At 34.9% G+C, this 26,807-nt stretch overlaps 1 protein-coding gene across 4 annotated transcripts in view; it reads left to right on the top strand.

The window, feature by feature from the left end:
• LOC150094443 (dynein light chain Tctex-type 5-like) overlaps positions 1 to 26,807 on the top strand; it is a 145,912-nt gene that overhangs the window by 99,194 nt on the left and 19,911 nt on the right. For all 4 annotated transcript variants that reach the window (XM_090411747.1, XM_090411745.1, XM_090411746.1 and 1 more), the window contains exon 3: positions 10,002 to 10,189. In XM_090411747.1, the coding sequence (XP_090267873.1) occupies positions 10,002 to 10,189 (188 nt within the window). The remainder of the gene's footprint in view (positions 1 to 10,001; positions 10,190 to 26,807) is intronic.

The raw sequence follows: 26,807 nt of genomic DNA, 5'->3' as shown, positions 1-26,807 counted from the left end.
CAATGAGACTTTTCTTATTCCTTGCTTCTTCTCTCCATGTGAATTTGTGCACATTTTTATGTTGGAACATTTTGTTAGTAATAACCAGTAAATAATAAATTTAGTTTAATCCTTTATCCAAGTGTAAGCAAACAAAGTTTGCACCTGAAAATATCTTCAGCACTGAGGTAAGGTGTTGCAGCAAAGGTGGACCAAGCTCTCATCACTCCTTGTCTCAGTATCTCCCATAATGCAAAGCCTAATGTCCTGAGCTGAAAACTAACAGGTGTTTGCCATTATTGCTAGCTTTGCTCTTTTCTCCAAATTTTCTGAAAATATTTTTTTTTGTCTAACAATCATTTCCTCTCTGCTATTTAGATCCCCAACAAGGACCAGTTTTTCCTTTTTCATTGTGTCAGTTGCTTTCTCTAAGCTTCAAAAAATTCCTCCACTTCTACCTTAGTAGAACCTTCTGTGGAACCATAGGCACAAATAAGTCTCATTGTCCAGTTCCCCATTCTCATATTTGCCCACATCACTCTACATGAGACTGCCTGCCATTCAAGAAAATTAGCCTCGTATTTAGTGTTGAATACTATGGCTATGCCTTCTTTTCTTTGATTGTTATTGCCTGAATATAAAATTTTGTATTTATTGCTCAGAAAGATGTCACCAGTTTTTGCCTTTTTTTTGTTTCAGTTACCTCTATTATGTCGATCTGGTACTTATCCAATTCCTCAGCTAGCTCCATTTCTTTGCCATTCAGGCTTCTTACGTTGATAGTACCGATAGTACCGATAGTACCGATAGTACCGATACTACGAATCTACTCCTCACATGCCTCTTGACCACACTCTTATATAACTTCCAGGGATGACCTGGTTTTTCCCCTCTCACCTTCTACTGTTTTTATAATCTCAACTGGATTAATCTGATAAAATCCTCTCACTAACTTAAATGTCTATATCATATCACCTCTTTTCCTCCTATTCATGAAAATCTGCTATCCTCATTTTTTCAATCTCTCTCTCTCTCTCTCGCCATAGTCAGCAGTCCAAAGTCCTAATACTGCCTTATTCACTAGCCTCAGGACACTCTCCAAGGTCTCCACATCACATTGAAAACCAGATTTGAGCACAGTAGTATTAATTGTCTGACCAGTTCTTTATACAGTGACACAACCATCTCCTTAGTCCCTACATGTTAGAGTATATCATAGTGGCACTATGATGTGCAGTCTTTGCAGCACTTACAATATGCATGCCAAACTTTGGTCTGCTGTTAACTATCACTCCCAAATCTCAAATCTCACCGTCTTCTTGCAATATAGTACACAGCCTTATATTTCTGCACTCCAAAATGCAACACCTTGCACTTATTGATATTAAAACTACACTCACTCTTTTGTCCAAGTAAAAAGTCTATTCAAATCGTCCTGAAGGGAATTAACATCAGCAGTGCTACTTATAATTCTTCCGAACTTTGCATCATCACCAAACAACTGAAGATTCCCACTTAGTCCACATAATATATCATTTATAAACAAGTTAAACAGCAGGGGCACAAGAACAGAACTGGGGTATGCCCCTGGTTACCCTCCTTTTTTGGACGGTAACCAAAAAAATAACTAATTTTTGTTATTATTATTACACCCACCATAGAGTCGACAGACTCATCGTGGGAGGTTCATTCAACAGACAACATATTTATCATATATAATCTTAAAATCCTTAACACTCCTTGCATTAACAAACATTCTGGTAATGCATTCCATTCACTGACAATTCTCCATGTAAAAAATCTTCTCCTCACACCCCTCTTCACCACACTTTTACATAACTTCCAGGGATGACCTCAGATTCTTTCCCTGGAAGTTATGTACAGTAAAAAGTACATAATATTTTTATGTACTTTCTGTTTATATACTGTTTTTATAATCTCAACTGGATTAATCTGATAAAATCTTCTCACTAACTTAAATGTCTCTATCATATCACCTCTTTTCCTCCTAAACACAAAACTCTGCAATCCACATTTCCTCACCCTCTCTCTCTCTCTCTCTCTCCATAGCCAGAACTCCAAAGTCCCGACATTGTCTTAGTCACTTGTCTCTGGACCTTCTCCAAGAGGTAGTTGTGAGAAAAAAAGAAAGCATATCAAAATTTCCTAGCAAGTATGTAGGCAGTATCCTAAGAGAGAGTATAGAGAAAAATGTAAGAGAGCTAAGCTGTGTGTAAAAGTATCTAAACAAAATTCATGAGAAAATGTCTTGTAAGAATACAAAGACAAATATCTTGAAGGTGGCAAAATATGATGGGGACTATTGAAGAAGCTTTAAAATGGAGGAAAGAGTGCTCTATATGGAATCAGAAATGATATGTGATATATGATGCAGGGGGTACGATAAGAATGAAAATCAGAGTCAGGATCAGGGAAATGGGAATGGTCCGAACGAAGACAGAAATGCACTATAGCAGAGAGAGAGAGAGTAAAGAGTGATTGTATTGATAGGATGGCCTCAAACAGTGGAGAATCGTTATGCTTTTATACTAATGTATGGAGTATTAAAAATAAAGGGGGCTGAATTTGTAGCATTGATTGAATCAGTATGCCCAAAGATAATTGGCATAAATGAAACTTGGTTGACTGAGAATGATATACTGTCAGAACATGAAACAGTAGAATATAGAATTTTCCTAAAGGATAGAAGGATGAAGAGGAGTATTGTTTAATATAGTAGCATGTATGATGATTTTGAAGCTATCTGGTGTGAAGTTGAGATTAATAGAATAGTATATCTAATAGAGGATGCTGTTATAGTACAGGGAATGTGGAGAGTATTGATTGTGAAATGTTTAAACAAATTAGTTGGGCAAGTAAAAGGATCCTAATGGGAGATTTTAATTATAGGGTTGTGGATTGGAAAGAAGAAATAGTGTATAGTAACAAGAAGAGTGGATTTGTTGAGTTTCTCAGGATAACTATCTGAATTAGCATGCGATGGAAGCAACACAAGGTTTATCGGTTTTAGATTTGGTGATATTCTCTTAGGATGTGGTTGTGAATGAGGTTTGGAAGGTAGTCAAACAGGAAAAAGTTATCAAAAATGTCTGTATGTGGAACTATAAGGTGGGTGATTATCAGAAGCGCTGTACTCAACTAGCATCAGTACACTGGGTTGATGAATTGTGTAGTATTGACAGTGTATGGGAAATAATAAGCCAGTATCTAACATAAGCAATGCATAACTATATACCAAGAGTTAAGTGAATAAATAGAGTAGGAGTGAGATGGATGAATGGTGAAATCAGGCATGCAGTGTTACAAAAGAAGGTATTATGGATGGAGGAAGTACAAGACAGTTTGGTGAACAGATGCATGAAGAATATAAAGTGCAGGCCAGAAAAGTGACAAGCATGGTTAGAAAAGAAAAAAGTAGAATATGAGAGGAGATTGGCCAGGCAGGTCAAAACTAATCCGAGGGATTTTTTCTGATATGTAGCAAGCAAGAGGAAAAATAATTATGGCAGGTTGATGCTAGTGGATAGTTATGGTAGCAAAATAACCACAGCAAATGATGTAGTGGAATTAGTAACAAACACTTCATTAGTGTATATCATAGTGGCGTGAATGACACTATGCAACATGTAGAAGGGAGGGAGGGAAGCAAGAATTAGGAGAATTGAAGATGTATCAAGTATTGCGCGAGTTATGTGTTAATAAGACTGTGGGAATGATGACATATCACCTCATATTTTTGAAGAGTGTGCAAAAGAGTTGGCCATGCCCTTGTCCTGGTTATTTTATGAGAATCTTGCGGTGGGTAAAGTTCCTATGGCATGAAAAGAAGGCAAAATAATACCTTGCCACAAGCATGGTTCAAGAACAGAAATTTCCAGTTATAGACTGGTTTGTATGTGTACAGTTGTGTTCAAAGTGTTGGAAAAATTGGTTAAAAATAGAATACAGGATTGGAATAAAAATTATCTGACGCTGGGTTTGTAGGTCGTATAATTACTTAATAAAGCTACTAGTTGCACTACTTAAGCTAGTGGCTTCATCTGGGTTAAGGATGAACACACGAATATACAACAAGCATTAAATATGAATCATTACATAACTAAACATCGAATGTGTAGGAACCGTTACACAAAAATACAAGTAAAATAAAAACACGTGGAAGCTGGCACATGGTCAGTCATTGTTCAGCAGGTTAGCCCGATAGTTTGCAGAAAAATTAAAGTATGATGTGTTAAAAGATCTAATTAGTGACTTCCAAATGTCACACAAAATCATCCCTTAGTTTCTGTTGAGAGTGCCTTGTGAGTGGATTACTATTGTAGTCTCTTTGATGTTGCGGTCACTGAAGTTGTCTTCTATCTAGGCATGGAGCTCTTGTCCCGTTCAATGTTGTGGTGAGTGTGGGATAAATGGCATGTCAGACCTGAGCTGTCTTCTCTGTTCTTCCTTTTAAGGTTACATGGTCATCAGCATTCATAGTGAAGAATTTATGGAGACACAACACACATCACTTTACTTAACATTAAGCAAGTAGCAATCAATATTTCGACCTCTATATTGAGGTCATCATCAGGAAAACATGCGTATGTATAAGATACGAGCTACATGTCGCTACACTATACAAAAGTAAAATGAATCTAAACGTTTGTTAATCATTTATCCTAGCCTGACCTCTGGGGAGGAAGAAAAAAAAAAACAGAACTACATTAAACAATTTCTACAGTCCTTTTCTTCTGTCTGGAGGTTGTTTGGTTGCTATATGGGTTGAAGATGGGCCCTCCACATTCTTGGAATAATTAATCCATCTTTTTTTTTTTTTTCAGATTTGGATGATGTTACTTTTTGACTGGAATTGATTGGTGTAATATTGTGACATCTCTGTGCATTATAATATATATATATATGATACTTATTTTCTTTAAGTTTGGATTCTATACTTTGTTCGAAATATATACTTATTTATCTTGTTTATTTCAACTCACTTAACGTATTATACTTAACAGTCGTGACTCCATCATTCTTAATCCGTTGCTTGATTTAGTTTACTACAGTTAATCCTTTCTTTCAATTAGACCCCCCCCTCCTATTCTCAAAGTCATAACTATGCTTAATCATCTGCATGAAATTCTTAAACATAGGAATTGCCACTGGCTGGATTCAATCCCATTGTCTAAACAGTAAGCGTTTTTCTTAACTTATTATACTTATTACTTATTAACTTAACTTATTATACTTAACAGTCGTGACTCCATCGTTCTTAATCCGTCGCTTGATTTAGTCTACTACAGTTAATCCTTTCTTTCAATTAGACCCCCCCCCATTCTCAAAGTCATAACTATGCTTAATTATGTGCACAAAATTCTAAAACATAGGAATTGCCACTGGCTGGATTCAATCCCTTTTTCTATATTGCTTTCTGAAAAATTTATTTATTTATTACGACTGCACCATCAGAAATCACAGATAAGACTTAAATATCCTTCCAATAAAAAAAAAAACACTCAGCAAGGCACGGAAATATCTCTTACACTTATCACTATATCAAGCAACGCAATACTCTATTCTTCAGTCGTGGCTGTTTATCTCCCTAGGTCACACAGGTTTGGTCTTTTTATGAGAAGTGCATTGGTATATAGGAATCATCTATCTTATTGTGGTATAATAATTAGAGTACAATAAAGTTAACACTAAGCACACAATCCTTTTCCCGACTCTATACTTCTCCGCAATATTAACTTAGATCTTAAATTATCCAATCTAGTTCAACAATTCTCCTTTAAGTAAACAGGCTAAGGTAATATTTGTGTCTATACTTAAGTCCTACAACATAACAGACCTGCACATACTATATGCAGGTCTGTTATGTTGTTCTGTTATACCACAGGCAAGCTTAGACAATAAATAACATTACGCACATTAACTTTCACCTTGTAACAACTCTTATTTTATTTCCCACAACTAATAAGCAAATTATTTCTCAATGGTTAGCTAATTGCCTTCAGTCCTGAAGTAATACTACCAAAAAAAAAAAAAAAACAGCTAGAGCACTCTCTGCTACAATTTCTGTCTCTAGTTAAATCGCATATAATAGACCTTACTTGGTATTTAGTCATCTAGTCCACATCAATAGACCCTTCAGGTTGATATCATCTTCTTCCTTCTGATATTACATTACATCTTTTACAACTTTTAGAGATGGCCTCTTGTCCTTTGCTTTGCATGGAGCATGGTTTGACCACATAATTCATTGCCTGATAAGATGGTGTGAGTGCAGACAGTGTGTGAGTTTAACCCTCCTACCGGCCGAGGTGGATGAAATAGCCAGACAACTCCAGAATTTTTCATGGATCAAAACTTCATCGGTATTCTGTCTTTAATCAAGTATTTACCCTCCTCCACCGTTAATCCCTTAATGGCGATTTTAGAGCCATTAACAGATTAACTGTGGTGGAGGGACTTTTGAGTCACTTGTCTTTACATGTACTCTGGTACTTGGAATTTGCTTTACTGTACTAGGATATATATATATATATATATATTTTTTTTTTTTTTTTGCTGCACAATTTACTGTGTCTCTTTCCAAAAATAGAAGCTTCACATCTACCAAAATAAATAATCAATCCTGAAATGACCACCGATAGCCTTTGCAATGAATATATTTTATTAATAGTAAATTTCCTTCATTTTACTGACAATATAGATTCTTTTCGCGAATATTCAAATGTTTGATTGCATTTAAAATATTTTGTCAAATATTTATATTTTTAAATAACATTTAGTGAAATAAATATGATATTTTGCAAAATATCATTATATGGATCATCACATTTCAATTTTAGGAATAAATTATTTTTTTTTAATGAACAATGGATGATTATAAACTGCATTACTCGGTTTCCGATATTGTGTCTTTTTTAGTATCAAAAATTTATATCCAATGGTATTTTATCAGAGACTCTTTGCCTTCTTCTTTTGCATAAAATTGCAACAGATTTTTTATTATTTTTATTTTTTTGTAGGATGCACATTACTATAATATTCAGTGCTTAACCACTGCATATATGTTGAAAATATAATAGGAAGGATATCCTGTATGGAATGATTCAAAATTTATGCTCATTTTTAGGATATTTTACTGTAACTCCCCTCCCCCTCTCCTGTCCTGGAACTCAGTTACATAACTACTTTAAATTTCTACTGATTTGAAAGCTTTCAGATAGTATTCAAAATCTCTTATTTCAGTTTACCATTTTGACAAAAGAAATAAAGCAATAATATTGTTGTTTATTAGAAGTTTCTAATTCTGTGCTCTTGCTTTGCATCTGATATCAGCTGGTCAGCAGTCTGCTGAAATTATTCTAAGGTTTAGAAATACTATGCTATATTGTCAATGTTCAGTTGTGTTATTTTTGTTTGTTTGTTTCTTTTTTCTTTTTTTTTTTAATTCTAAACATTATTACTTCTATTGCTGCCGGTTGCTATTTCTGAAATACGTCTTAGAAATGCTGGACAATAATCCTCTTAGCTGGAGGAAAAGCTAAAAATCTTAGATTACTCTTTTGAGAAACACAAGAGAGAAAGTTTCCCAGAAGTTGCACAGTTAATTGCCTCAAGCAAGAATGTCTTGTTTCGTTTTCAATTGTTGATTAGCAGACATCCTAACACAGAAAAACTTACATTTCTTTTACAGGCTGATGCAGTATTCATGCCAAAAATGATTTCTTTATTTATAGTGATCAGTTTCACTTTTATTATCGAAAAATGCTAAATTATTTGATACAATTATCTTGAAAAAAAGAATTAGAATTTTTTAAGAGAAAAGGCACATATCTGTTACATAATCATTTATTTTTTGGTTGGGGGGGTTACAAACGTAAATCACTTCAGGAGCATGCACATGCAGTTTAGTGTAAAATAGTAGCCAAAGTTTAACTACTTCAATAATGTCACATATCTAAACTAGAAGAAAATGTCATTATATCTGCTGGTGTTAGAACTCTTACATAAATATTTTTTCTGGCATGAATTCTCTATCAGTTATAATGTAATTAATTTACAGATTTTTGCACTCTTGTATTGACAAAAGAAATATGTGCAATAATTTCTTCTTTCTACTACAAGAAAAAACATAATAACAGAAGAAAAATATGTAGTATTTTCTTTTTCATTGGGTGAATTTACAATGTTCTTTCTTTGTGTTTTGAAATGAAAGTGCAAATGATTATTTCTTACCATTTTTGCCAATAGAAAATCTGCTATAATTATACGAGTGACATTTTACCATGTTTCTCCTACAGGAGAAAAGAAATAGTGCAATAATATTGTTCAATCTGTCGAACTTTATTGTAGTGCAAATATTATTATCAAACTTCGCTGTTTTGTAATAAAAAATATTCGTGCTGTTTGAAAATTTCTAATCTGTGGCACACACTGATATGAATATTTAATAGACAAAGTTTCGTCAAACTGTATTCTTATTTACAAAAAAAAAAACAAAAAAATAATCTTATAATAGACATATTTGAAAAAAAGTTGTATTAGGCAAGATTGTGGTACACAGGTACACAGAATGTTTCAAAAATTAAGAAATAAAACATCTCAAAGAATGATTTACCCTACTATTCAGAATTGTTTGGAATACAATTAAGGTATTATATATATATATATGATAAAAATGTGATATAAGTTCCAAAAAATTTGGAACTTATATCACATCAATGCTGTGTGTAGTAGTGTGTTGGCAAGAGGAAAATGTTAACATTATTATCTTATTATTTATATTTTAAATTTTTTGGTGAAATAATTTGCTTGAAAGATGAAATGGAAACAGTATAATCAGTCATCTCTCTATCATGCAGCAGAAGGGGGAGGGTCGAAAACTATCAAAGTCAAAATAAAGTTTATTTCTATTGTGAAAATATGAAATTTCACATTTCATGCATGCACATATACATATTTTGTATCAGAGAATATGCGCAAAAGTATCGCTTACTTTAAAATTGGAGAAAAATATATAAACTAGCAGAAAACATATACATATCAAATTAAATAATAACCATTTATTTCATTTTGTAAAGACCGATTATACAGGGAAACCAACAAGGTGAAAGTACAAAGAACAGTAGATTACGATATTTTGAAAAAACTTAGTGATATGACATGACAAAATTAGCACAAAAACATTAAACATTGGTTCTCCAGAGTAACGCAATATTTAAGTGAAGAAAGTATGCAAGGATTTATATTTTGTCCTGGAATTATAAACTGTATAATAAAAAGAGAAAATAAAAATAATTTCTATATTTTTAGCCTCTCTAATATAACTAACAGTCAAATTGCCCAGCATAAAACAAGGAACTGCTTTCTTTGTTATAGAGAACTGAGACTCACCTTCACGAGATAATCTGGTTAAGTGTTCTCTACAGCGTGAAGGATTATCGCACCTTCTAAAGGACAGAACAGTCAAATTTCACTTCTTATCCATGTTCTTTCAACAGGTGTATTGAATCGTATCCAGATTTAGCTGGACGTATATATGCATCCTGGGCAGTTGGAGGGTTAAGGAATGGTATGACAAACTTTTATTTTGTGGAACAAAACTCATTGGGGAAGATCCATCTAAGATGGGTCTTCCGCAATGAGTTTTGTGACTCCATGGAGGTGTTGAATAATAAAAAAAATAAAAAATAATAATAATAATAAAATCCATATACCTAAGCTTGCTTGTTTACTGCAATGGCAGTGGGTTCAAAAATCTGGCATAAAGGTATTTGTAAAAGCCTTCTTTGGATGAACTGGTATACCTCCTTGAATTTTTTTATTTTATTATTATTTTTTAAAGCAATTTGCCTATTTAACAATAATGTAGCTCATTAAAATTCATGAAATTTATGAAATGGCTTATAGAAAGATTGTGTATTTTTGTTCAATAAAACAAACTCTTTCATTGTCCAGTATTATTAATCATATTTAATATTCAGTTTTTCTTCATTTATTTTTAGTTTGAAAATACATATCAGCTTGAACCATCTCAGAAAATAATTGCTGATAAAATTGAACCATTTCTAAAGAATATTTTAAAGCTTGCTTTAGAAGAAAAAACATATGACTCATCTATGATGAGTATCATAGCAGAAGATTTATGCCTAAGAATTTTGAAAGAAGTGAAAAGCTTTAGTTATGATGAAAGGTAAAAATAAAATAAAAATGTAAATTTTATTTTATTCAAATATGTGCATTATATGATTTAAGTATAGTCAGGCATACTAAGGATATATCATGCTTGAATATAGAATTTCAGAAAATTATTATTATTATTTATTTTATTATCCAGAACCTAAATAGAGATGATAAAGGTGAAATGAAAACAGGAGAAAAAGATATCCTTGATGTATGGAGTAATTACTTTGAAAAACTGCTAAATGAAACAAGCAGTGATGACAGCACAGTGATAAAAAACGCTGACCATGCATGCAGTCAGGAATACATATCCATACTTGAAGTAGAAAAAGCCATCAAAGGCTTGAAATGTGGAAAGGCAGCAGGAGTAGATGATATTCGACCAGAAATGCTGAAGTATGGTGGTATAAGAGTCTTACAGTGGCTGCACTGCATAGTTCAGAAAGCCTGGACAGAGGGACGAATTCCCGATGATTGGAGTAGAGCTCTCATAGTACCCATATATAAAAAGGGAAATAAAACTGAATGTGAGAATTACAGAGGTATTTCCCTATTGAGTGTTCCTGGCAAGATCTATGCAAGTATACTTGAGAAACGGTTGAGAAGAATTGTGGAAGAAAAGCTTGGTGAAGAACAAGCTGGATTCAGGCCAAATAGAGGCTGTCAGGATCAGATCTTCACTTTACGACAAATAGTCGAGAAAGCATGGGAATATAACAAAGATCTGTATTTAAGTTTTGTCGATTTGGAAAAGGCATATGACAAGGTGCCAAGAGAGCAGCTATTCAATACGCTGCAGTTATATGGTGTCAATGGGGCATTATATCAAGCAATACTTAGTCTTTATTTGAGTTGTGAGTCAGCAGTTAGAATTGAAGGAAGTACAGGAAGATGGTTTAATGTTAAATCTGGTGTGAGACAAGGATGTACATTATCCCCTCTGTTATTCATTATCTATATGGATCACATTATGAAGGAATGTGGTATTAAACCTGATATCAAAATTGGAGATGTTAATGTCAGCTCTTTGCTTTATGCGGATGATGTTATACTTCTAAATAAATCCGCTACAAGTCTGCAAGATTCTCTGACTAAATTGAATAGCTGTTGTAATAGATATGGTATGAAGGTCAGCAATAAAAAGACAAAGACAATGAAAATAGGCAGAATCATTGAAAATGTCAACTGTGTTGTGAATGGAGAACCTGTGGAACAAGTAAAAGATTTCAGCTACTTAGGCACAATTTTTACTGAAGATGGTAAACTAAATATAGAAATAGACAACAGAATCAGCAAAGCTGGTATGGTGGGAAGTCAAATGAATAAATTCATATGGAATAAGAAAGAAATTAGTCTGAACACTAAATTAGCTGTATACAAGACAGTGTTCAAACCAATTTTAACTTATGGATCTGAGAGCTGGGTCAGAAGTAAAACACTTGACCAAAGACTAGAGACCGCAGATATGAGAGTCCTAAGAAAGATTAGAGGCGTGAACAGATGGCATCAATGGCAATATCATATTAAAAACGAGGATATTAGGAAAGAACTTGACATTGTCAGCATCCCGGAATGCATTAGCAGAGCTAATCTCAGATGGTATGGTCACTTAAATAGAATGGGAGAGGAAAGATTAGCAAAACAAGTGTTCTCTGCCAGGTTGGCAGGAAAACGACCCAGAGGAAGACCAAGATATAGGTGGATTGATACGGTACAAAGTGCCTTAGACGATAGAAATATAAGATCTGATAATGTTGGAGTCTTGACAAGTAACAGACTGATTTGGAGGAAAATTGTAGATAGGAAGTTAGTAATGATGTAATTTTTTCATGTAGTACTGTCATATCCTGTACACCCCTTGAGGGTACATGGCAGGAATTTGATGATGATGATGAGAACCTAAATATCAGGTTGCTGAAGGACTGGGGATGTCTAATATAGTGAAACTACACATACGAAAGTGCATGTGCTTTACGTTATAGGATACTAAGGCAATTCATGTGAAGTCATTAGCCTCTATACATAAGTAGCCCAGTCATTAAGATACTCCACTCACAAATATTGTTTGTTTACACTTTGATAAAGGATTAACACCCCAACCAGTCATGATGTCTATAGACGTCCAGCAAAATCTGGATACAATTCTGTAACATAACACCTATTGAATAAGATGGATAAGAAGTGCAAATATTTTCACTATTTCATCCACCATGGCTGGCAGAGAGGTTAAACCAAAACTATAATTTCTTGGCATTTTTAATTTATAATTATTATTATTTTATGGCATCTCCATGGTGTCCAGAAACTCATCGCAGGAGATCCAAATCAATCATCACATACATACTTTGCATGGAGCATGGTTGGACTACACAATTCATTGCCTTATAAGATGGTGTGAGTGCAGACAGTGAATGAGTTTAAGGAATGGTATGACAGACTTTTATTGTCTAAGATAGGTCTTCCACAATGAGTTTTGTGATTCCATGGAGGTCTTGAATTAAAAAAAAATAATAATAATAAAATACTATATACCTAAGCTTGCTTGTTTACTGCAATGGCAGTGGGTTCAAAAATCTGGTAACCCATTCCACTCATTCACTCACCACTCCATGCAAATCTGGTCTGCACACCCCTTACTAACTACACTCTTACACAACAACTTCCATGGATGGCCCCTAGTTCTCTGATTATTTATCATATATTTAAAAATATCGATATCTTAAACGTTTTTACCATGTTCCCTCTTTTCTGATCATCAACTAAACATTGTAACCCACAAACATTCAACCTATCCTTGTAGGGAGTATGTGACATGTCACCATCTTGGTCACTAGTCTGAATCCTTTCGACCACCTCCTGGTCCTAAAGAAACTCAGTTGACCAAATCTGTGTGCAGTAGTAAAGATGCGGCTGAATCATAGCCTTATAAAGAAGACAATAATTTCCTTATCTCTACTTGTTAGCATGTTTTTCAACATCCATTTCAATATTTTAACTCTTTGAATACCATTATCCACCATTATTCCTCAGTCCGTCCCTTGCCTCATCAATTTCCTGCAAACCATCATCATCTTCAAATTCCTGATATGTACCCTCAAGGGGTGTACACGATATGATATAAGAAGGAAGAGGGGAGATATGATAGAGACCTACAAGTTGGTAAGGGGTTGTTATAGGATCAATGGTGGAGAAGTTCTACAGAGAATAGTGGGAGATCAGGGGAGAACCAGAGGTCATACCTGGAAACTGTATAAAGAGGGTGTGAGTAGGGGAGTGAGAGGCAGGTTTTTTTCGTGCAGAGTTGTGAATGATTGGAATGCCTTGCCTGAGAGTGTGGTGTCTGCAAGGAGTTTGAATGTGTTTAAAACCCGGTATGATGAGATGTGTGTGTGAGATAAAAGGACCTCCTAGATGAGTCTTTGACTCCATGAGGTCTTGTTTTAATAATAATAATAATAATAATATTACTACACGAGAAATTTACATCATTACTAACTTCCTATCTACAATTTTCCTCCAAATCAATCTGTTACCTGTCAAGACCCCAACATTATGAGATTGTATATTTCTATCTTCTAAGGTACTTTTTACTGTATAAATCCACCTATATCTTGATCTTCCTCTGGGTCTTTTTCCTGCCAACCAGGCAAAGAACATTTGTTTTGTTAATCTTTCCTTTGCCATTCTGTTTAAGTGACCATTCCACCTGAGATTTTAGTGTTTTGACTAATTTCTCTATTATTCCATATAAATTAATTCAGTTGACTTCCTATCATACCAGCTTTATAGATTCTGTTGTCTATTTCCATATTTAATTTACCATCTTCACTAAAAATTGTGCCTAAGTAGCTGAAATGTTTTACTTGCTCTAAACGTTCTCCATTCACAATTGATATTTTCAGTGCTTTTGCCTATTTTCATTGTCTTTGTCTTGTTATTGCTGACTTTCATACCAAATCTATTACAGCAGTTATTCACTTTAGTCAGAGAATCTTGCAGACTTGTACTGGATTTATTTAGAAGTATAACATCATCCGCATAAAGTAAAGAGCTGACATTAACATCTCCAATTTTGATACCACTTTCCTTCATAATGATATGAAGGAAATATAGATAAAAAAAAATAACAGAGGGAATAAAGTACATCCTTGTCTGACACCAGATTTAACATTAAACCATCTTCTTGTACTTCCTTCAATTCTATTTGCTGACTTACAACTCAGATAAAGACTGAGCATTGCTTGATATAATGCTTCACTGACACCATACAACTGTAGCGTTTTGAATAGCTTTTCTCTTGGCACCTTGTCATATGTCTTTTCCAGATATTTGTAGAGATCTTTGTTATATTCCCATGATTTCTCAACTATTTGTTGTAAAGTGAAGATCCGATCCTGACAGCCTCTATTTGGCCCGAATTCAGCATGTTCTTCACCAAGCTTCCCTTCCACAATCCTTCTCAACCCATTTCTCAAGTGTACTTGCATAAATCTTACCAGGAACTCTCAGTAGTGAAGTACCTCTATGATTCTCACATTTAGTTTTTTTTTCTTTTTTATATATGGGTACTATGAGAGCTCTATTCCAATCATCTGGAATTCGTCCCTCTGTCCAGGCCTTCTGAACTATGCAGTGCAGCCACTGTAAGACTTTTATACCTCCATACTTGAGCATTTCTTGTCAAATATCATCTACTCCTGCTGCTTTTCCACATTTCAGGCTTTTTCTACTTCGAGTATGGATATGTACAGAGTCCGTCAAAAAAATTTATACAGACTTCAGCAAATGAAAAACCTGTATAAAAATTATAATTCTAAATTTATACAAACATCAAGGGATGAATACAAATTACCTTTTACTTCTACAATTACACGAGGTGCTCAAAGTGGTTACCATTAGTGTCCAGACACTTATTATTATGGCGAACTACTGCTTGAGCAACGTTGGCCAAAGTGTCCAGTGTGATTGCTCTGCATGCTTTTTCAATTTCTTTCTGAAGGGCCTCTAGTGTAGCTGGTTTTCTACTATACACTACATCCTTTAGAGTCCCCCATAAGTAGAAATCCAAGGGTGTTAAATCAGAAGAACATGGGGGGGTGGGGTGGGGGGCAACTCAACTGCACCTCTTTATCTTATCTGTTGTCCCTGCAAACTCTCATCGAGGTAAGCTCTCATGTCTCGGTGCCATCTTGTTGGAAGAGAAATTGATCATTACCATCAGGTGCATGAATGGCAGGTAAAATGGATATGCATAGCATGTCTAGGTGCACTTGATAATGATACCTTCAAAGAAGAATGGTTCTATTAAACTCCTAGATGACAATCCACACCAGCCATTGAGCTCCAATAAATTTCCATTTCCAGTGTAATTGACTGCCTTGTCCACACGAACGTCTGGATTTTCTTGAGCCCAGTAAACACAATTATGCCAGTTCCCCGTTCCATTAAGCTTAAATTGTGCTTCATCAGACCAAACTATCTTCCTAGCAAACTCTTCATCCTCATCTACCATGTGTTGAAACCACTCGCAATACTGCATTCTGTGACCAGGATCATCTTCATTCATTGCATGTAATAAACTTGGGATGTATACTTTCCATTTAGCTGCTTTAAGAATGTGCCATCTGCTTGCACTGCTAACTCCTGTCTCATGTGTACACTGTGTGGTAGACTTCTGTGGCAAACATCTAAACTGTTTCAACACCACAGCCGAGGAAGCAGGACTTGCTTTGCTTCCAATCCTCTCTTCTGACACATTCTAGCTATTATGTTATTCAATATTACTGCTTTTCTGCTCAGCTAGTCACTATCATACCTAGGCAACATGCACACTATCTTTCCTCTCTGTGTCTTCTTTTGTACAACCTCAAGCAAGAATCTCATATCTCTCGCTGCCCAATTTACATTACCTCTCAAATCATTTGTTCTTACCCTCACAATCATCTCATCCACCCTCCCCCCCCTCTTAATTGCCATAACCACACTTTCTATCATTCCTCCAGACAAGCACTCCTTACGCATCCTATCTTGAACACCACAGATCATTAACTCCCCATACATTACACCTCTTACCACCCTGTTCCTCGATTGCTCACATGCATTCCTCACTCTCTCTCTCCTCTAACACTTTCTTTCTGTGTGCTCCCCTACTTACCTGCCTTCCTGACATCACTCTTTCCCTGGTTCTAGTGCTCCCTTGCATTCCTCTCATTCCATCTCTCCTACTGTTTCCATTCTCTCCTCTTCTATCATTCCCATAACTCTCTTCCACTGTTCCTATTCTCTCCTCTTCTATCATTTCCATATCTCTCTCTCATTCCCTCTCTTCCATTTATCCTATTCTCTTCAACAACCTCAGTTTTTTTCTGGACCACCTCGACAAGTTTCATCAGAAAATCAGTTTCACCTACGAACTGAAATCCAACGACTGTCTCCCCTTTCTGGACTTAAAACTTACAAGATGCGCTGAAAATATCAAAATCTCCATTTTTAGAAAATCCACTCACACAGACAGATACCTTCATGCTTCTTCCCATCACTACCCTCCACAAAAGTTTGTTATTATTTCAACCCTGGCATCAAGCCAGATCTTTACTAACAGATGAAACAGAAATTGAATATGAACTCAATTTACTTAAAAGGACTTTTGTTAACAATGGATTCTCTCTTATAAAGATTGATAAATTTCTCTCTGTCCACCGCTCAACTGCTATTGAAGATTCTTCTCCCCCAAGAGCTTTTATATTGTTACCATACATCAGCTCTCTCTCCCCAAAACTAGCTAAAATGTTTAAGAAATTCAACATTAGAACTTTCTTCACTACGTGTCCTAAACTTCGCTCCATACTAAGTAGACCTAAAATTAAACAACTTCCTATTCAGTATCCAGGAGTCTACAAGATTTTGTGTGAATGTCGCAAACCATACTACGGCCAGACAATCCATTCTTTTATGCATGGAAGAACACCAAAGAGACATATCCTACAATAGAACCAGGGCCAGTGCTCTCTCTAGCCACGTTCTCTTCTCCATCAACTTGGATGAAGGCTGCCAAACCTCATAGACTGGCTGCAAACTTCTAATATTCATGTGTGCTATCATGAACTTGAAAGAAAAATAATCGAATCTAGAGAAATATCACTCGATTCATCTCATATTAACAACAGCCTTAGCTACAATATCTCTGGCACACACATTGCCACTGTCCAGTACTGGCGCTCTCATGACAGCTCACACACGTAGTCAACTTCAGTTGGAACTCAAGCACACATTCCTGTTTTAAAATGTACTTTTGTGTTTTATGCTAGATCTATTAATGTAATTTATCATGTCTCTGTTATTTTTTATTTAATTCTTTGCCTGTGATACCTGAAAAAGTTGATTTATTCAACAAAGCTAGTCGTATCTTAACATTAAACTTTTCATTCTCGGTATATAGTCATTCAAATTCATTTTTATAACATTATCTACCAAGTAAATTATGAACAATAATATATATATGTATATATATATATATATATATATATATATATATATATATATATATATATATATATATATATGAAAGAATGATCATTGTCTCGGTTAATATACATATTTTTTTAAAAAAAAGAATTGAATGACTAAAACTGCGATTTAAGTAAAGTGGTTTTAATATTAAAACACGACTAGTTTCTGCTTGTAACAGCCTTCATCGGGCACTATTATAAAAGAAAGAAAAAAGAAAATAACACTAAAGCACTGAAGCTTAAATAAACTATGAACAACATAGAGAGTCTCTATACATAATTGATATTAAAACATTGTGGTTGTATTTAAAGCTGTTCTTTCATTTGTTGTATTGTTGGGAAAGTGCATGCTAGTAGCATCTCGTGAATGCCAGTACATGATTACAGCTGAATGACTATCTGGGAGGTTGTAGCTCAAGTTATTATTTAGATGAACAGGATTGAAGATGATTTCCCTAGATTCCACGATTTTTCTCTCTAGTTCATCATTGCAACGAAAGATGTGAGTAGATTTTCCCCAGCAGATGGTGTGACTTTGGCTTTCATCATTAGGATTAGCGGAGAAAATGATATGACTTGATAATGCACTGGCTCGCTGTCTCTTATAAGTAATGTCCTTCGTGTTCTTCCATACGTAATTCAACAGATTTGTCTGTCTGCCCAAAATATAGAATATCACAATCACACAATATTTTATATACACCAGGGTATTTAAGATGATGACGATGACAAGGTTTTGGGGGGCTTATTAAGAAACGGATTTTTGGAAGTGAAGTGAACAAAGTTCTGATATTGTATTTTCTTAGAACTTTTTCTAATTTATGTGAAACTGTACTTATGTAAGGAATAGATATATTGCCTTTGAATCTATTTGTTTCTTCTGAGCGATGTCTAGGAGGATTAAGAAGGAATCTTTCAATGATTCTCTTGGAATATCCATTAACTTTGAAAGAAGTTTTGAGATGGTTTGTTTCTGTAAGAAGTTCATTTGGGTCATCCAGAAGAGAACAGGCTCTATGTCCCAAGGTGGAAATTATTCCAAGCTTATGAGGAGGGAAGCGATGGGACTGACTATGCAGATATATGTTGGTATGTGTGGGCTTTCTATATATCGATATTTTGAGTTTACCATAAGAGCAGGTCAGTTTGACATCAAGAAAAGACAGGGAATTATCCATTTCAAGCTCGGCAGTAAACGTAATACTTTGATGTCGGCTATTGAGATGGTCGAGGAAAACCATAAGGGAATCATGTCCATGGCTCCAAATAATGAAGACATCATCTACATAGTGTTTCCAAACTTTACAAGCCGAAACTAGTCGTGTTTTAATATTAAAACCTTTTTACTTAAATCTCGCTTTTAGTCATTCAATTCTTTTTAAAAAAAAAAAAATATATATATATTAAAATGCAGTGGTGATAGAGTACATCCTTTCCATACCCCTCTTGATATGTCTTTCCATTCTGATATTTGTTCTAATTTGATTGCTGTGTTATTTCCTGTGTATGTTTCTTGAATATATCATAAGAGCTGGTTATTTGGTATATTTCGATTGGTTAATATTTTAAATAACTTTTGTCTATTAATTTTGTCAAAAGGTTATCCATAATCAATGAAGGTATATGTGTTTCTTTTTGAAATTCTCTTTGCTTTTCAATTAATATTTTTAGAGTGAAAATTGAGTTCATGCAAGATCAGCCTTTGTGAAATCCATTCAGTTCTTCTAGTAGTTGTTTCTCTATAGTACCATTTGGTTTAAAAATATAAAAATCTTAAAAATATATTAAAATATTTAAAAAAAAATAAAGATGGAGTGGGGAAGAGCTACTTGCCATTTATCTGGCTAAGACGACTTTCTTTTAAATCTTTTTTTTTTTTTTGATGGATATACAGTCATTTTGATTTAAGTTTGGGCAGTGTTGAATCACTTCATCACTCTCCTTAATCAATCACTAAAATAACTGCTCCAAATTTAAACCTTCACCGATGTAATAACCAGCATACATTGGACCAGAGGATATTCTAGTCAGTGTCCACTCCATACTGTGCCAGGCCAGATTTTTTTGGGCTTATATGGGTGATGTAAGTGTTCCAGCAGTCATATTTTGATTGAATGTTCTGATTGCAGAAAAACAAGTCATTTTATCAAAGGTTTCTTTAGCCTAAACTATAATCAAATGTACTAATAAAATGTGAATATATGCTTGAGCAGCATTTGAGTCTTTTAAGTAGTGCGAGGTAAGACAACTCCAATGCTGAGGATTGCATTCTGAAAAGCTCTTTGGTCAAATTTTTCAAACTTTCAAAGCTTTTATATTTATTCAGTTATAAAATATGGATAAATCTTTAATATCCCTTATTTCTTTTACATCTCTGATAATATACCTCTAGGCTCTTTTAATAATTACGACTATGCATTTGTTTTAATAAGGAAATACTGTGAGTAGGCATATTTAAATAAATTATAATACCGGAATAAACTCACATAAAATATTATTTTATTAGTATAATTTTCACCAAGTATCAAAAGTATCTTCAGTATATGTAAAAAGCTAATCAAAGAATAACTGACAATTCCAAAAGGTGCCACCTAAGTAACTAATGTAAGATAATTAAAAAACTCATTAATTTCCTAACTTATTAAAAATAAATAAATGAAATAATATAAATGAAATAAGTAAATAAAATAAATAAATAATTAAATAAAATAAAATAATACACACATGCACACAAAGTTAATTTTAAAAAAAATTAAGTTAGGAAAGATTAGCTGATTTCAAAAGTACTATCTCCTACGAAGGGGATAGACATAGACCATTGGATTTCTTTAAGTTAGGAGATTGAAGTAAAGTTTCATATGTTTCTCTATAAAGCCGTTCCATGAGGAACCAACTTTTGTGAAGGACTCTTGTCTGGCTCCAATGAATTCTGTCTCGTGTTGATAGCATGCTCTGCAAATCCAGACTGTTCGGGCTCAATGAGCAGTCTCCTCATGGCATACCCTGGACACCTTCAGGTGACTAACTGGCTCGTTACACTATCCTTCCCATCTTGAGCTAGTACCCTGGAGATGGGTTACTTTCCTCGCTTGCAACAATCAAAAAATAGTGGGTTTGGCTCTGATTGGTTAGATCCAGGAAACCTGAAAACTGATTCTGACGTTCAGGACTTGGTTGTTGACGTGTCCCTTCTCTCCGCTGGTTTATCCCATGCCTCTGTTATAGATCTATAGATCTTGCTTGACAGATTGAAGAGGAGTTTGGGGCAACTCATTTCACTAGGTGCTACCATCTTCCTTCATGGTGTATGGTGCAATGAGAGTTACAAAGACTTGACTTCTATAGGCATTACTTCAGCAGACATCAATATCTGGTCACTTAGAGCTTTGCAAGGCACACTGGTGGCTTGGTGTCATCACTAACAAATGACTTCTTGAATACTTGTATCAGCATGGGATAGATCTTGATATATTTTGGCTTCAGCCTTTCTGGCCTACTGGGGCAAAGGGCCTTTGCTCTTGTAGACCATAGTATGTAGCACTGCATTTCAATGTGAAGATTTTTAAAATAAAATAAAATATTGAATATAAGACTTCTGTTCTTCTAGCTGAATAAAAGCAGATCTTCCTGTTTGTCTGAAATAAGATAATCCACAAGAACAAGGAATCTAGTGGACACCTAGATTGATTTGTGGAAGCTTGTCCTTTGGAGAAGTGAGAAAGGTGGAGAATTTTTCGATGTAGCAAAAATCAACAAAATATTTAGTGGTTTTAAAACTTTTGTTATGCATTCACTAATGCCTTCACTACCCATAGGATCTGATGTGAGGGACCTGTAAGTTGAATAGTCTCAAAGGAATAGGGACTTTTTTCTCTCATATTTTGCCAGAGCAACGGCAAAATTATGTCCTTTTGAAGAAACAAAATGTTCATGCTCTGTTAGTGGGCGGCCGGAAACATTGATGACTAGTCTATCCGTATCACAGACAGTACTGGTTCTAATTTTGCTGCTGCTCTGAATAAGGTACCCCTTATGGATTTTTTTTTCATAGCATTGATAGAGGTATTATATCCTTATCCCAAAAAACAGCTAACAGGATGTGTTTCAAATGTGCAAAAATTCTTTTTAATGCCAGGCCTCTGCATCCTAATCTCTCGTACTCTGAATTTAAAGCACTAAAATCATTGAATAATAATAATAATTTAATTGTTACAAAAGGTGACAAGAGAAAGGCTATTGTTATTCAAGATAGTAGAAAATATAAGGAAAAAATGTCTCTATTACTTCAAGACTATTCAACTTACAGGCCCCTCACATCGTATTCTACTGGTAGTCAATTCAACAGACTTAATTCCCTTATCGATAATGTGGCAATGTGGAATGAAGATCAAAAGAAAAAACTTAAAACCTTCTTCAGTCGTCCACCTAGATTGTATGGGCTTTCCAAAGTTCATAAACCAGATATTCCTTTAAAGACTAACTTTGGACTGTATAGGATGTCCTACTTATAAAATATCTAAATTCTTATCTAATTTACTCACATCTTCAACGAGAACTGCTACTTATATAAAAAATACTTTGGATTTCAAAAATAAAATTTCAGATCTTTATTTGGATGCTTTGGATATTATGATTAGTTTAGATGTTGTTTCTTTATTTACTAATGTTCCTTTATCTGATAGCATTGAATTACTACAACAAGAATTTCCTTCAGACATTGTTAAAATATTTGATCTTGTAATACATTCTGGTTATTTTTCTCTTAAAAAACATTATATCAACAAATCAAAGGAACAGCAATGGGCAATCCTGTTTCTCCTGCTATTGCCAACTTCTTAACAGAGCATTTTAAACAATGCATTTTCAACAACATTTCACCCAGACCTACTCACTGGTTCAGTTTTTAGGTGGCATTTTTGCTATCTGGAATGGCTCTTCTTATGAATTACAGCATTTCTCTCTAAATTAAATGCATTTCATCCAAGGATCCAATTCAAACTAGAAGAAGTAAATAAGCAGTTAGCTTTTTTAGATCTGTTAATTCTTTGTCAACCAGAAGGTAACCTACATTTCTCAGTTTTAGGAAGAAGACTCACACAGGCCATTATGAGGGTGGTCTGAAAAGTTCTTGACCTCGACCATAAGTGGCAACACTATTGACAAGATTTTTTTTTTCTAAGTTGGTACATCTGTCATAATCATCCATGTGAAAATTAAGTCATTCTATCAAGTAGTTTGTTTTATACAGCTGTCTGAAGCAAAATGTTGTCTTATCTCTTGAAATGGATAAAATTGAATATCGTGCAGTCATAAAATTCTTTTTAAAAGAAGATTTAACCCAAAAAGAAATTCATTTAATGTTCATAAAAGTTTATGGACACTCTTCTCCTTCGTTTTTGACAATTAAGAAATAGGCTGCCAAGTTTAAATGTAGCCATATTAGCCTTGAAGATGATCCACATGAAGGATGTCCAAAAAAGTGTAACAACACCAGAAATCATTAGATCCAGTGCACGATTTGGTTTTGGATGGGCCAACGAGTCAAAGTGCGTGAAATTGCTTAGACTACAGGCATTTCAAAAGAACATGTAGGATATATTTTGCATGAAAAATTGCAAAGGAAAAAGCTTTGCGCAATATGGGTGCCATGCTTGCTCACAGCAGGTCAAAAACGCACTCGCATGAAAATCTCTGAACAGTGCTTGGAGCATTTTAACAAGAATAAAACTGATTTTGCGCATCGATTTATTACTATGGATGAGACTTGGATTCACCATTACACACCAGTCAAAACAGTGGACAGAAGCCGGTTGTTCAGTGCCAAAGAGGATAAAGTCTGATGGAACAGACTTTATCTTCTTTGGCGCTGAACAACTGGGAAAGGTCATGGCATTGGTGTTTTGGGATGCTAGCATTTTGTTTATTATTCCGATCTTTTAACCAGACTAGACCTCTTTAGTCGAGTGGTTAACGTATCTGCTCTCCAGCCAAAAGGCTACAGGTTCGAATTCCGCCATGGATGAGTTTTTGGAATTCCTGGAGTGTCATGTAATAATAATAATAAAGATAAAAAAATTCGTGAGAAAAAACTCAGTTTGCAGAAAAAAAAAATCATCTTTCATCAGGACAGTGCACCTGCCCACAAAGTTGTTCTGGCAATGGGAAAATTAAGGAATCTGCACTATGAATTGTTGGAACATGCATCCTATTCTCCAGATTCGGCTCCCTCTGACCTCTGTCTCTTCCCACTAAAACTCTTCCTCGCTGGTCGGCGTTTTTCTTCGAATCAAGAGGTGATTGCAGCTATAGAAGGATATTTTGCAGTATTACTGAGAACCGCTACAGGAACGGGATAATGGCACTGGAGCATCGCCAAAATAAATGTATTAGGCTTAAGGGAGATTATGTTGAAAAACCAAAATAATTTTGAAATTATAAATTCGTTTTTTCATTGTTAGGCAGAGAACTTTTCAGACCACCCTTGTATATCCATGCTGAATATCATCATCATCCCAATCAAAAAGCTGGAATTATTAGAGCACTGGTTCATCGTGCCCACTCCTTATGTTTTTTTTAGATGAACTCCTATAGAAAGAATTACAACATATTACGAGGGTGGTCTGAAAAGTTTTCAGACTAACAGTGAAAAAACTCTTCCTATGCCTGTAGTCTCAGCAATTTCATGCACTTTGACTCACCAGTCATCCAGTACCATATTGTGCACTGGATCAATGATTTCTGGTGTTGTTACACTTTTTGGACATCCTTCACTTTGATCATCTTCAAGGCTGTTATGGCCATGTTTAAACTCTCCAACCCATTTCTTAATTGTCGAAAATGAAAGAGAAGAGTGCCCATGCACTTTTATGAACTTCAAATGAATTTCTTTTAGCGTTAAACCTTTTACAAAGAATTTTATAACCGCACGATACTCAATTTTATCCATTTCAAGTAATACAGACATTTTTGCTTCAGACAGCTGTATAAAACAAACTACTTGATAGAATGACTTGTGGTTTCACATGGATGCTTATGACAGATTTACCAACTTAGAAAAAAAAATCTTGCCGATAGTATTGCCATCAAGAACTTTTCAGACCACCCTCGTATTTTGACTTTTTTATCTAATGGTTATAAGAATTCTTTCATCAAAAGAGCTTTGGACAGTTTTTGTATCTCTACCTCTTCAAATACAGAAGAAATAACTTGTATTCCTATCCCGTATATGCAAGGCATTAGTGCAAACATAGTGAAAGTTAAAACCACTAAATATTTTGTCAGAAAAATCTCCACCTTTCTGACTTCTCCAAAGGACAAGCTTCCACATCTCAAATATCCAGGCATCTACCATATTTCTTGCTCCTGTGGGTTCTTATTTTGGACAAACAGTATGATCTGCTATTATTCGGCTAGAAGAACACAAGCCTTATATTCAATTCCTTGAGCCTGAACAGTCTGGACTTGCAGAGCATGCTGTCAACACTAGACAGAGTTCATTGGTACAGGACAAGAGTCCTTCACAAAAGTTGGTTCCTCATGGAACAGCTTTATAAAGAGACGTGAAACTTTACTTCGCTCTCCTAACTTAAATGGATCCAGTGGTCTACATATATCTCCTTTGTGGGAGATAGTACTTTTTAAATCAGATAATCTTTCCTAACTTTATTTTTTTTATATAACTGTGTGTGTGTGTGTATTTTTTATTTTATTTTATTATCTCATCTCATCTCATCTTCTTTATACCCTCTTTTACCTTGCGGTGTCGAGGGTCCATTGATCATCGGACCTCAATCCGTTTACAGGATAAGGTGGTCAGCCCTATGCCCCGGTATATCCTATGGCTTGTAGTGTTAAGTTCTCAAGGCCAGTTTGTCTGCTTTGCGGGATGAAAAACCCCAGAATAAACTGGGGAAAAAACCCTGCTGTCCACGCTGAAGACTGGCTAACTTGGCTATGGCTGAGGAAGATCCTTCAGCTCCTCACGTCACCGACGGGAATCGAACCTAGGACACTCCTTCCCCAGGCATATGGTTGTGAAGCGCATAACCACTAGGCTAACCGCGCGGACTTATTTTATTATTTATTTATTTATTTTTAATAAGTTCGGAAATTTAATTGTTAGTTATTGTTCGATTAGCTTTTTCCAGTACTGAAGATGCCTTTGATACTTAGGCAAAAATTATACTAATAAAATAAGATTTTGTTTGAGTATTATTTTATTATGCTAATAAAATAAGATTTTATCTGCTGTTTCAAACATGACAGTTTGAAACAGCTGTCATGTCACTGACACCTTACTCAGATGCAGTAATGAAAGACTAATTATACAGATGCCTTGGCAGTCTGTGCACTTGCACTATTTAAAAGACATGCATTCGTCTTTTAAGTAACACAGGTAAGGCAGCTCTGATACTGAGGATTGTATTCTCAAAACTTCAGAGAATACAATCAATTATTCATCTATGAAATAAGGATAGTTGTTTAATATTCCCTATTTCTGTTTATTTTACATCATTGATATGAAGCCTCTTAGCTCTTTTTTAATAATAATAATGGCAACAACAATCATAATAATTATTATTATTATTCATGACTTCCATGGAGTTGCAAGACTCATTGTGGGAGGCCATCTTAAACAACACAAAGTCTATCATGCAGAATCCATTCACTATCTGCACTTCACCACCCTATCAGAAAGTGTGTTCTGTGGTCCAATCATCACATGCAGAAAAAGCTACTTGTCTTACTCTTATTCATCACTTCCTCTCACAAATTCCAAGAATGCCCCTTATCGTTGTTCTTTCCTTCTTGCTTTACCATATGAAAGATCTCTCGAGTGTTGATCCTGTAAGTATCTCTCAACAGGTTAAGGGTCTCAATCATATCACTCCTTCATTTTCTATCCACCAAGCTCTGCAGTTTGCATTCCCTTAGCCTATTCTCATAACAAGCAAGCACTGTATAGTTCTAATATCATTTTTATTATCTGCCTCTGTACCCTCTCCAATGTTGCTTCATCCCCTTCATCTGTGACTGAATGTGAGCAGAATAATCTAGCTGTGGTCTCATCAGGGCTTTATCCACTGGGGTCAAAGTTCTTCTCTGTAGTAATTCTCTGAG

Source organism: Typopeltis vanoorti, chromosome 22 (genome assembly GCF_054136105.1).
Source record: "Typopeltis vanoorti isolate ZY-2024b chromosome 22, IOZ_Tvanoo_1.0, whole genome shotgun sequence".
Taxonomy (NCBI): domain Eukaryota; kingdom Metazoa; phylum Arthropoda; class Arachnida; order Uropygi; family Thelyphonidae; genus Typopeltis; species Typopeltis vanoorti.
The sequence above is the reverse complement of the archived record's forward strand: the minus strand, read 5'-3'. Positions and strand labels throughout refer to the sequence as shown.